General features: G+C 50.1%; 1 protein-coding gene across 9 annotated transcripts in view; it reads left to right on the forward strand.

Moving 5' to 3' along the window:
• Positions 1–12,744, forward strand: part of GLT1D1 (glycosyltransferase 1 domain containing 1) — a 92,190-nt gene that overhangs the window by 14,697 nt on the left and 64,749 nt on the right. For all 9 annotated transcript variants that reach the window (XR_006964661.1, XM_047093215.1, XM_047093216.1 and 6 more), the window contains one exon: positions 9,089–9,237. Coding sequence is in view for 8 of the 9 variants with exons in the window: in XM_047093215.1 (XP_046949171.1) it covers positions 9,089–9,237 (149 nt within the window). In the remaining variant the exon portion in view is untranslated. The remainder of the gene's footprint in view (positions 1–9,088; positions 9,238–12,744) is intronic.

Below are 12,744 nucleotides of genomic sequence, written 5' to 3' on the forward strand. Positions count from 1 at the left end.
TAATTACCAGTGTCGAGGGTCTGTGGTTTACTGGAGGGGTTCTGGGGGCCCCTGTGTGAACACGTAGTCAGGGAGTCAGCCCCTGGCCCCACTGTGGCACAGATTCAACCGCAAGGTTGGCTGGTCTGGCTGTCCGAGCGGTGGGCAGAGGGGACCTGTGGTTTCCCCACCCACCTCTAATCCCCTGAAGCTGTAAACATTTCCCAGAAGAACCTGACAACAATCTTGACAAGCCTCTAAATCAGGCGGATGGGTTCAGATCAGCCCTTAACAAAAAAGGTCACAATTAGGAGGTGCTCTGGTAAGTTAAAAACAGGGTCAGAAACCTAGGGAACAAAGTTCATTTCACTGGTGATGGAGAAATAAATTGCATGAGTAATGGATGTAAGATATATATATATATATATATATATATTTTTTTTTTTTTTTTTCACACAGTTGTTTTCGTGAAATGGGGGATCCATAGTCTCAGAAGTGGGAGGCTGGTCCTCAGAACCCTTGAAATAATCTTCTCGATCAAGGCCGGACAAAGTTATGGCCCAGGGCCAAGCGAGGCAGGGCCTGTCCTATGAGTACAATCTGGAGGACGTGGCAGCTCCCAGGGGTGGTGCTGGCCGCTGCTTGCCAATGGCGGTGGCTGTCCGAGCGGCTGGACCGCGACCAGCTGCCCACAAGCCCCAAGGTGTGTACTCTCCAGTCATTTCCAGGAAAGGACTTCTGACCCTGCTGTGAACCAAGCTCTTGTCGGGGCACTGGGGGCTGTGCCTGGAGCTTTGACTGCAGGGCTCCCAAGGGCACAGGGAAGGGCAAGGCTGAGGCTGTTCCATCCCGAGAAGGGCGTTCTGAGGCTCAGTGACGCCCACGGACGATCGTGCCGGCGTCCCAATGAGCACGAGTGTCACCCACGGGGCGCTGGACTTTGCACGGAGGCTGTCGCTGGCTTGTCCTCTTTCTCCTTCCCGAACAGGGTGTGCAAGACTGGGCACCGCTGTAGATAACAGAGGCAAACAGAAGCCTGTATGGAGATGTGCTGGCAGGAAGGGAGTGTCCCCAGGGTGGCGTGGACCCAATCCGGGCTGCTGCCCGCTGCGGTAGTCCTGGGTTCCACGGTGGCCGCCCAGCGTTTGGGAGGAAGGAAAAGTGAGAACGGAGCGCTCACAGGACCACAGGCCGCTGTGGAGGCCACCGGGGTGGGGGTGGGGGGGACGAGGGAGAGCGGGGGCCTGAGAGCGATGGGAAGGGCTGGGAGAGGACAGGGCTGGTTCCGCGGACCTGTGTGTATGGCAGAGTGGGGCCAGGCACTGCGGGGGGTACACACTGCGAGCACATCCTGTGTGCCGTCCCGCCAGGGGCTGCGAGACCACAGAAACACCCCTGGCCCGGGGCGGGACACACATGTCCTAGCCAGGCCGCGAGAGGCAGACACCCAGGTTGGGACCCAGGCGGCCCTGGCTTCCGGGGCGGAAAGCGCAGGGGAACCAAGGGAGAGGCACGCTCCGGTGAGGATGGCGGGGAGCTGCGCCCTGCGCTGCGAAGGGTCTCTGAAATGACGAGCAAGGGGGCTGGGAGCTGGTGCCCGGGGGCCACGGCCCTCCCACCCCATCTCACCCTGCAGCCCTGGCCAAGCCTAAGCGGGTGGCTGGAGCCTTGCTGGATACACCGAGTGTGATACAAAAGGCCAGGGGAGAGGAGAGGCCGAGGTATTGACAAGAAAATCGCTGAAATGATGGGAAAAGGAACCTTTGCCGGGAGTGGGAGGCGGGGCGGCTTGGAGGTGAGGGGCTGTGAGGTCAGAGGTCTTTGTGGTTTTCGTGATTGAGGAGCCTGGGGGAAAGATAAGATTGCGGTCAGAGACTGGATGGCTTCACACAGGGCTTGATGTGGCAAGCAGGTGAACGTGAGCGGTAAAGGCTCTATGCTCCTTGTCCGTAGCGGCATCAGAGTTTTCAGCTTTAAGTAACTGAAAGCCAGCGCAAACTGCCTGGAGAAGGCAGGGGACTGAGCGGCTCATCCTGTCAAGGGTCTGGAGGTGGGGCAGGCTTCAGGCTGGGTTTTGCAGCTCAGACGGTAAGGACAGGAGTCCACTCTTGCCTTGGCCCACTTCCCATTCCTGCTGGATTTTCCTTGCTGGTCCCTCCACTTACAGCCCAGCAAGAAGGAGAGTCTGAGTCTCCACAAGTCCCCCCCCAGGTCCCAGGGCTACATGTCCAGGGCGGGGGCTTGGGCAGCTGGATGTTCCGATGGGCACAAGCCAGCAGGAACACGCCTGGGCCTGGGGTGGGGTGCCCCCTACTCGGGTGGGTGACACGGACATTCGGGGCTGTAGGAGGGGGAACATGGGATGCCTCTGCTGTGGAGGCCACCAGTATGGGTGTGAAAGCTTCACTGATTTTTATCAAGGAAAGTGGAAAGCAGACCCCCAGGAACTTTTGAACACATTGGAGGAGCAAGAAATACCTTTGGGAACATTAAAAATCAGAAAATTCGGGGGCACCTGGGTGGCCCAGTCGGTTAAGCGGCCAACTTCCGCTCAGGTCATGATCTCGCGGTTCGTGAGTTCGAGCCCCACGTCGGGCTCCGTGCTGACAGCTCGGAGCCTGGAGCCTGCTTGGGATGCTGTGTCTCCCTCTCTCACTCTGCCCCTCCCCTGCTCACACTCTGTCTCTCTTTCTCTCTAAAAAAATGCAAAATCAGAAAGTTTTCCATAGATACTGAAACACCTTTTTTCTCCTGGTAAATTGGCAGAACGGGCAGTACTGGGACACCTGCCTACCTGGTCCCTGAAACCGTGCAAATGAGTGCGTCATTTTACATATTCCAGTGGCCACATTAAACAAAGCAAAAAGAAATGCATAAAATTAATTGTAATGTATTCTTTTGAACTCAGCGTGTGAAAAGATCATGTCAACATTTCATCACTCCAGAAATTTTTGATGAGCTGTGTACGTATTTTACACTTAGCTCATCTCTATTCAGGTGCTTAACACACCTCTTCAGGCACTTAGCACATCACTTTGGGCATTTAGCACATGTCTATTCAGGCACTTAACACATCTCTGATGGGGTTTTGGAGCCTTTGGGGGGGGGGTTCAGAGCCAAAGGCCAAGAAAGAACTCTTGACATCTTGGTGCGAAAATATGATTTTATTAAAGCTCAGGGACAGGTCCCGTGGACAGAAAGAGCTGCCTTTGTAAGTGTGACTGTTTATATACTGTGGAGTGGGGGGGAGGTGAAGTCAAGAGGAAGTTTCTTAAAGGGATTTCCATCTGCTGAAGACCCACAGATCACTGGAGGCCTGGCTGTTGTCAAGCTAAGGCTGTTTTCCCTCTAGCAAAGCATTAGCCTGAAGACAGTAGGGAGTTCCCAGACATGAGGCTATTGATAAGATTGCCCTTTTCTTGTAATTTACTAAGATATTTGTAAACTGATGGAGACTCTGGTCCTGTGATCTCTGTCAGTTTAACCATTTGTTTTCTGTCCTTTCCTGTGTTCTTGGGCAGCCAGCAGTGCCTGAGGAATGTCACACACATCCCACTTGTGTGGGCGGGGAGGGGGGTGCGGGGGAGGGGAAGGTGTTGTTAGCTCCTGCTTGGTCCTCAACTTGCCTTAGGCTCCCTCATCATCCCTATTCAGGCACTTAGTGCATCTGTTTGGGCACTTAGCACATCCCTATTCAGACACTTAGCATATCTCCATTCAGGCACTTAGCACATCTCTGTTCAGACACTTAGCACATCTCTATTCAGGCACTTAGCATATCTCCATTCAGGCACTTAGCACATCTCTATTGAGGCACTTAGCATATCTCTATTGAGGCACTTAGCATATCTCTGTTCGGACACTTAGCACATCTCTATTCAGGCACTTAGCATATCTCCATTCAGGCACTTAGCACATCTCTGTTCAGACACTTAGCACATCTCTATTGAGGCACTTAGCATATCTCTATTGAGGCACTTAGCACATCTCTGTTCAGACAGCACATCTCTATTCAGGCACTTAGCATATCTCCATTCAGGCACTTAGCACATCTCTATTCAGGCACTTAGCATATCTCTATTGAGGCACTTAGCATATCTCTATTGAGGCACTTAGCACATCTCTGTTCAGACACTTAGCACATCTCTATTGAGGCACTTAGCATATCTGTATTGAGGCACTTAGCACATCTCTGTTCGGACACTTAGCACATCTCTATTCAGGCACTTAGCATATCTCCATTCAGGCACTTAGCACATCTCTATTGAGGCACTTAGCATATCTCCATTCAGGCACTTAGCACATCTCTGTTCAGACACTTAGCACATCTCTATTGAGGCACTTAGCATATCTGTATTGAGGCACTTAGCACATCTCTGTTCGGACACTTAGCACATCTCTATTCAGGCACTTAGCATATCTCCATTCAGGCACTTAGCACATCTCTATTCAGGCTAGCTCATCACATCTCGTGGTTTTCCACCCCATTTATTTATTTACTTACTTACTTACCTCACGAGTCCAATCTCAGCAGGCCCTTCCTGACCTGGTCATTTTGCCTGTTTTCTCATGGGACTTTGCACCCTTTTAAAAACGACTGGCTCCACAACAGTAACCTTTTGACTACCAGATTCCCATTAGAATCCCAGTCAAAAAGGAGATAACTCTACAGTTTACAAAACACACTGACAGCATATTATTCCAAGTAATACCCTGTCCTGCAAATGTATTAGCAGCTCTCGTAATCCACCGAAGTTTCCCTGGGGCAATGTCTCCTCTGGTTTGCCATCCCAGACTAGGGCCTGAGCCCTTGTGCAAGGCCTTCGCACATCTCCACGAGCGCCCTCATCCCAAGACCAGCACGATGTCTTTTGACACATCACAAATTCTTGAAATGCTGTGCAGAGAGAGCACCGTTCTGCCCCAAGCCAGCCAACTTTCCCCCGCAAGAAACAGCACATCCCCGTGTCTCCCCGAGCTGCCACTGAGGCGGCCGGCCGGCCAGGTGGTGCTGTGTCCTGTGAGAAGCACTGGGCCTGGCCAGGTGCCCCCACTCCTTATTTGCATAAGTTCAACACACAAATGATCACGCTTCTCTACCCACTGAGTTAAAGAGGATGGCTTTCAGGCAGGTCGAAGCAGGTAGGATCCCCTCGAATCTGGAGTCAGGTGTGTGCATAGTTCCGTCTCTTCCTAGAACTGCCGAGTAAATGCTTAAAACCTCTTAATTTGTTGGCGATGCTTTCTTTCTCCAAAAAGCCTTCAGTCAAGTTCAGGTTCAAGTTTAGTTGAACCAAATGATCACTTACAGAAGGAATCGGGACAGAGCAATTTATTTTTTTTTTAAATTTCTTTTTTTCAATGTTTATTTATTTTTGGGACAGAGAGAGACAGAGCATGAACGGGGGAGGGGCAGAGAGAGAGGGAGACACAGAATCGGAAACAGGCTCCAGGCTCCGAGCCATCAGCCCAGAGCCCGACGCGGGGCTCGAACTCCCGGACCGCGAGATCGTGACCTGGCTGAAGTCGGACGCTTAACCGACTGCGCCACCCAGGCGCCCGGGACAGAGCAATTTAAAGGCATCAAAAGCCACCCAGAAACAAGGGCAAACCCTTAGTCATAGAGAATTAGGGAGATTATATGTATACGTAGGCATATTTATAAGATCATGAAGTTGGCGTTAAAATGCCATTTAAAAATATGTTTAATAGATCAAGAACAACCCATTATCTGTACCTAACCACCTCCATTCCATATGTCCTATCGTATCAATTCCACATAAGCTAGCAGTGGATCCTCCAAGTGGAATTCAAACTGTTTCTTTTCCACTCATCAACACATTTGTTTTTGGTTTCCTCTTTCTTAGAGCTTTAAGGAAATGGAATGACGGTTATTCGCCCATGCTCAGAAGCACACTGAATTCTTATTTTTGTGCAGTACCCATTTTTAGGCTGATGTGAGCTGATTCCGCTCGTGGGTCGCCCTCAGCCCTGTCAGAGGAGTCGAGGTGGGGTGAGGGGAGGAGGGGCGGTGCTACTGGCCGCCAATGATTGATCAGCGTTAAGGGCGGAAACGATAAGATCAAGGTACTCATTGCACTTCAACAGCTTAAGCAAACTTACATGTCAGGATCTCAGTTTGTCTTTATTTGCTCAGTGACAGCTGCAACATTGTGCATTTGATCACAGCACAAGAAGAGAACACAGAGAGAGCCATTATCATTCCCAGAGTAGTGCAGGTGAATGCTTCTCGCCCTACTCCCCAGAGTGGGCGGGAGCAAGAAGGATGAACCTGCTGTTTGTGCAGAATTCCTTAGTTTGCATGTGGCTCCCACATTGCAAACAGCTTGGCCATTTGATGACCACTTTGCTTAAAGATTCTACTTCCCTCGTTCTTTTATTCTTTTCCTTATTCTTTTCCTTACACTATTGCTCCTAAACGCAAGCCAACTAATTCACCCGGTGTTTAGCTGAAGAAATAACAAGCCATTTTATTGTTGCAGTAAAAACAAACAGAAAAAAGGCTTTGTTGGACTTGAACTTTGTACTACAGTGACTTCTGGATGATTTAAGATGCTCGAGTGTAATTTTAAGTGTGTTTGATCGTCACCTACGGGCTGGCTTTGTAATCAAAGCTGACGTGCAACGTGACTCCCTTATCTGCAGCTCAGAAGGATCATGACAGAGAGAGAGAAAGAGAGAGAGAGGCTCAGCGTGATGGAGAGACAGATGTGTAATGCGATCAGGGGCTGTCGGATGTCACTGAGAAGAGCTGGCATCAGGAAATGGCCTGTTGTGGCCATGGGGACGCAGAATGCATGCCGCGTCGGGTGCCCTGCAGGTGGAAGGCAGGTCTGGAGCTCAGGTGGGGGGTGTGGGGGTGGGGGTGCGGCTGGCATGCACCGGCAGGGCATACAGGCTGTTGAGGGCGCTGTGTGCTAGGCCAAGGCATTTGGACTTCATCCCGGAGACCCATTCAGCCGTTATTTCATTCAGGTGGCGAGACAGATGTGGGCCCCCTTCTCACAGCTGAGCTGGTGACCCTGAGCCCTTTGAGGGTTTCAGTCAAGGGAGACCTGGGTCGGTTCATTCTAAGTACTCATGTACACGTGCCTGCAACAATGGTAAAACATAGTATCTACCCGTGGTAAAAGTATCCAGTGTCTCCTCTGGAGACACAATCCTCCCGATTTGTCACTCACCCTACAGATATTCTGGGCACACACACTACATATATACAAAGTATTCTTCCCCTGGGTCTTTTCATTAACCACGGATCCCGTATCCCATATATCCGGGCAGTTGATTCCAAAGTAGAGCTGACTCTGGAACAACATGGGGTTTGCACTGTACCGGTCCACTTACATCCAGAGTTGTTTTTTTTTTGTTTTTTTTCCAAATACAGTACAGGACTGTAACTGTATTTCCTCTTCTTTATGATTTTCTGAATAACATCTTCTTTTCCCTAGTTTATTGTAAGAATACGGTATATCCTACGCGTAACATACAAGTTCTGGGTTAATCGACGTGTGTGTGTGTGTGTTGTTAGTAAGACTTCCAGCCAGCAACAGGCTGTCAGGGAAGTTTTGGAGGAGTCAACGTTATACATGGATTTTCAACTGTGTGGAGCGGGAGTGACACCCCAAAGTCCCATGTTGCTCAAGGGTTCCACTGTGCTTTGCAGAGGTCTACCGCATGAGGGCAGGGGAGCTTTAATGGCAGGAGAGCTTGTCTTGTACGTGCCATCATGTAAACCAGTCCCCTCTGCCACACACTGAGGTCACTTCCAGGCTTTTCGGTAGGTGAAACACAGCCAAGGAGCCTCTTCATGGATGCGTGTGTTTGCACTCACATCCAAGTGTGTTTTTGGAATTAATTCCTGGAAGTGGAGGTGTTGGGTCACCGAGTGTGTGCATTTTAAATGTGCTAGCTGTTGCTTCGTTGCCCACCAAAGAGGCTGTACCAGTTCACCTGCTCAGAAATGATGCAGAGGGGTGTTTATTTCACAAAGCCTTAGGCAGACTTTTGATCTTTACAGATATTCTTTGTTAAAAAGACGACTAAAGTTGGCCACCATTTCCTGTATCTAAGAACCCCAGGTGAATTTCTGTTTCTATGCACTGCGATTTAGGTCCATGCCTATTTTGGTATCGAGTTGTTACCTGTTTTTTTCTTCTTATTGATCTATGAGAGCTCTTTATTTATGAAGCAGATTCGCTTCTTTCCTTTTATAAGTGTTATAAGTAGTTTTTTTTTCCAGTTTTCTGTTTGTCTTTTGATTTTGCTCATGCTGTTGTCATTCAGAAAGTTTTTTTTTAAATCAGATTTATATTCTAGATTTATGTTACAAGGAACTGAACTAGGATGAGAAGAAAGACACGTGTGAAAGGTATTTTTGAGGTAGAATGGAAAGGCCATGAAATGTCTTTTGAAGTCTCTATTAAGAACTGAATTTTAGGGGCTCCTGGGTGGTTCAGTCAGTTGGGCATCTGACTCTTGGTTTGGCTCAGGTCATGATCTCACGGTTCATGAGTCTGAGCCTCACGTCAGACTCTGTGCTGACAGTGCAGAGCCTGCTTGGGATTGTCTCTCTCTCTCTCTCTCTCTCTGCCCACCTCCTGCTTGTGCTCTCTCCCTCTCTCTGTCTCAAAATAAATAAATAAATAAACTTAAAAAAAATAGCTGAATTTTAGATGCCTAAAAGCAAACTTTGGGTATCATCCATAATTAAGGGACAGGAGAAAAAAGTGGAATCAAGGACATAAAACACAGAGCTTTCTGGCACAGCAAATGCCACTGAAAAATGCGCGTCTTTTGTCTCAGGGCTGCGGAGACTTCCTGAATTAGCCCTTCAACCCGCTGGCCTTGGTCCTGACCACAGTCCCAGGGACCGGACCCTGGTGGGTGAATGGTTGTCGTCAGTGGCTATGAGCCTTGTCCTGTATTTTGGGAGGATTGCCCCTTACAGGACAATTCAGAAAATACGTTTTCTTAACTTTTTGACTTAAATAACCTTTGGAGTCAAGATCTCAGTCGTAGCGGCCGCCTGGGGTATATTTACCTTTTACCTCCTTTTTTTTCCTCCCTCTGTTTGTATTTGTCGATAAAGGGACCACCTGGAGGCTGCAGGCCACGTGTGTATTCTGAAAGACGCCTCCGACTTGGAAAGCTCGTCCGAAATCGCCAAGCTCATCGAGGCCGAGAGCCTGGAGGCAGCACTGGCCCTTCATCTGTACAGAGGAGGCAGACTTCTGCAAGGTAACGGTCTTTCTCGTCAACGTTGACACACCAAAAGCCATGAGAACCAGACGCACACACAACCCCAGACTACACAGCTGAAACGGTTTATCCTGTTTATCCGGTTCGACACTGGGAGGGACACAATCGTCTTTCTGCTCCGGCCTTCTTTGTGAGTAAGCTTCTAAAATGACATAACCGTGCCAGTTGGGGACCGATGGGTGTTGAAGGTCTTCTGCTGCGCTGAAAGTATAACTTTCAGAAGTGAAACATACGCGTCTTTTGCAAACACAGAACGGGCACGCATGAAAAACTGCATCCAACACTAAGATCCTAAAGCCCGCTTAAATACCACTCCATTCGAGGAACTGGGTGTTAAATAGGTGATGTAACGCAGAACATCAGAATTGGTTTGCTATTCATGTCCAGTGGGCAGCGAACAAAGCTTTGGGGCTATCTTTTCTACAGGTGCGTTAGGCAGGGCTCTCCGGAGAGACAAGACCCAGGGGACGTGGAGAGACACATTTAAGAGGAGATTTATCATGGCGAGTGGCTTGTGTGAGTGCGGAGGCCCCGAGGTCTCATGGTCTGCCGTCGGCAGGCTGGAAACACCAGAACAGCCAGTGCTGCATTTCAGTCTGAGTCTGGAGGTCTGAGAATCGGAGGGGCGGCTGGCGTAAGTGGCTGGTTGAGCCTGAAAGCCCGAGAACCGGGCACTGGGATGTCCGGGCACAGGGGAAGGAAGAGGGCCGTTCCAGCTCAACAGAGAGAGTGAATTTGCTCTTCCTCCGCCTTCTTGTTCTATCTGGGCTTCCGGCAGATTGGGTAGGACCCGCTTGCATCAGACTGGAATGCTGATTGATCCCACCCAGAAACTCCCTCACAGACACACCCAGAAATAAAGCTTACCAGCTGTCCGGACGCCGACAGGGCACAAACCTTCACCGCTGCACAGAAATGATGTACTTCTCTCTCTGTGGCCCAAAGCCGCATAGTATTTAGTGTAGCTTTACAGAGTACGAGCTCTTAAGTGGTAAATAGTGAAGGTGAACAACAGTAACCTCTCTGAGAAATTAACCGATCATTCCACGCGGGACCTTCAGACGCTGCTTCCCAGGGTCATTGAAAGCACGTGCACACAGTCCCTCTTTTGGCTGTAGCTACAGTTTGGGATATTTCTTGTTAACACTCACGAGGCCAGCTTGACTCCGCGAGAGCACAGAGACCGCCACGTGAAGGCAGAACAGATCATTTCGTCGCAGCCACACAACGCGCGCCTTTTTCCAAACGTGAATTAACTGACATGGCACCGGTGACACATTTCGGGAGCTTGTGTGTCACTTGAGGGCCCCAATTATCCACGGGAGTGCAGCTGTAGTCGGAAAAACGCGCCACGCTTCTGAAAGTTTCTGAAGCGTCATGGCCAGCGGTGACGACCTGCTTCTGAACACAGCGTCCAAAGTCACTTCCTGTTCTCGGGCTCTCCCCCCTGCCTCCCATGCCCACCGCAGGGAGCTGGGTCCTGTCTGGGTGCTCATGTCCTATCTGGGCGCATTCTACCACGTACTCTTTGTTGGGGCTCCCGGTGGCTCAGTTAAGTGTCCAACTCTTGATTTCGGCTCAGGTCCTGATCTCACGGTTCGCGAGATCGGGCCCCCCATCGGGCTCTGCCCTGATGGTGCAGAGCCTGCTTGGGATTCTCTCTCTCTCTCTCTCTCTCTCTCTCTCATAATAAATAAACATTAAAAAAAAAACCAGTATACTCTATAAAATTGAAGCTGCTACATGCACGTGTTAAAACCTCCCTTCATGGGGCGCCTGGGTGGCGCAGTCGGTTGAGCGTCCGACTTCAGCCAGGTCACGATCTCGCAGTCCGTGAGTTCGAGCCCCGCGTCGGGCTCTGGGCTGATGGCTCAGAGCCTGGAGCCTGTTTTCGATTCTGTGTCTCCCTCTCTCTCTGCCCCTCGCCCGTTCATGCTCTGTCTCTCTCTATCCCAAAAATAAATAAAATGTTGAAAAAAAAATTAAAAAAAAAAAAAAACCTCCCTTCAGTGTAGCGCGAACGTCACGGAATGATACAGCACAAAAAGCAAACCTTTCTCCCAATTCTTATTCCACCTGTCGAATTTCTTATCCCCCGAGGCAACTACTTATCATTTTCTTGTGTGCTTTCCGGGAACTGTGTTAGAAGTCCTGTACCAGTTCTCTGTTAGTACCTAACAAACTCCCCCCAAAGGCGAGCAGCATGTAGCGATACACGTATTATCTGAATCGCTTCTGTGGGTCTGCAATCCAGAATCAGTGCGCCGGGGGATTCTGTCTCAGGGGTCTGGTAAGGCTGCAGTCGAGACTCCTTACCACATGCCAAGGCCGGGGCCGCGTCATCTGGAGGCCTGACCAGTCCCGCGTGAGCCATTTCATTTGCAAGGTGGCGCCGTCACACGACTGTTGACAAAAGCCCTCAGTCCCTCGCCACGCGGGCCTCTGCCGAGGTTTCTGGGGTGTCCTCAAGACGGTCAGCTTCTCCAAGAGAGGGCACATGGGAAGCTGGTTTGTCTGTTATGAGCCAGTCTTCGAAGCCATACGGCGTGAGGTCTATAGCCTCTGCTGGTTACACGGGTCTTCAAGGTGGGCAGGGGCCCCGCCGAGCGTGACCGCCAGGCGCTGGCCATCTTGGAGGCTGGCCACCACGTAAGCCCGTGCCCGTATTTGTATGATCTCCTCCACAAAAGCATGAATGGGAGCATGCTACAAATACTGAGCATCTTGCTTTTCACCATCTAACAGTGCCTCTGGGAGGTTTTTCCACAGCAGCACAGGTATAGACGCACCTTGTGTCAGTACTTGCATAGCATCCCATGCACGGGAGAGCCATCATCTAACCAGGCTTCAATCAGCGGGCACGCAAGTTGTCGTCAGTTATTTTCTCCTACCGTCATTGCAGCAAATATCTCTACACGGACGTCTCAGCTTCTAACCCTATGAGAATATACCTGTGCTTCCGCATTTTTGCCACCCTGCCTGGAACCGTCAGCATGAATTGTTTTCTGCCAACAGAGAAGATGTTCCTGAGAGCATTTCTCCCAGACGGCTCTTTTCTGCTGAACAAGTTTATGACGGTGGATTCTGTTGCAAGTGTCCCGGGACACAGAGTCTGTGGTTGATCTCAAAATAGGAAAAGGAACAGTGTGACTTGCGTTGCGGAGGCCAAGATAAAGTTCACAGCTCTTCAAGCTCCTTGGGAACCTTTACGAGGTTGTCACTGACTGTTGTAGGTGCTGTGCACTCACAAGGCTTCAAGCCCTGAGGCTGGTGGTTCTGTTGACCTTCAGCTGTATTATTGTCTATAAAATTATGTCTGTTTTTTAAATGTCCTGCACACACACGCGTGGAGCGTGTTTTGTGTCCACAAGTGGGTGACTCAGCATCTGCACGGCACATCTCAGAGACCTTTCCAGATCAGTAGGGCTACTTCTGCCTCACTCTTTTTCCTGGCTGTGTGGTATACCTCTGGAAGGATGCGTCGTG

Source organism: Lynx rufus, unplaced genomic scaffold (genome assembly GCF_022079265.1).
Source record: "Lynx rufus isolate CCGP_SWC_20201006 ecotype Redwood Valley unplaced genomic scaffold, mLynRuf1.p SCAF_33, whole genome shotgun sequence".
Lineage (NCBI taxonomy): Eukaryota > Metazoa > Chordata > Mammalia > Carnivora > Felidae > Lynx > Lynx rufus.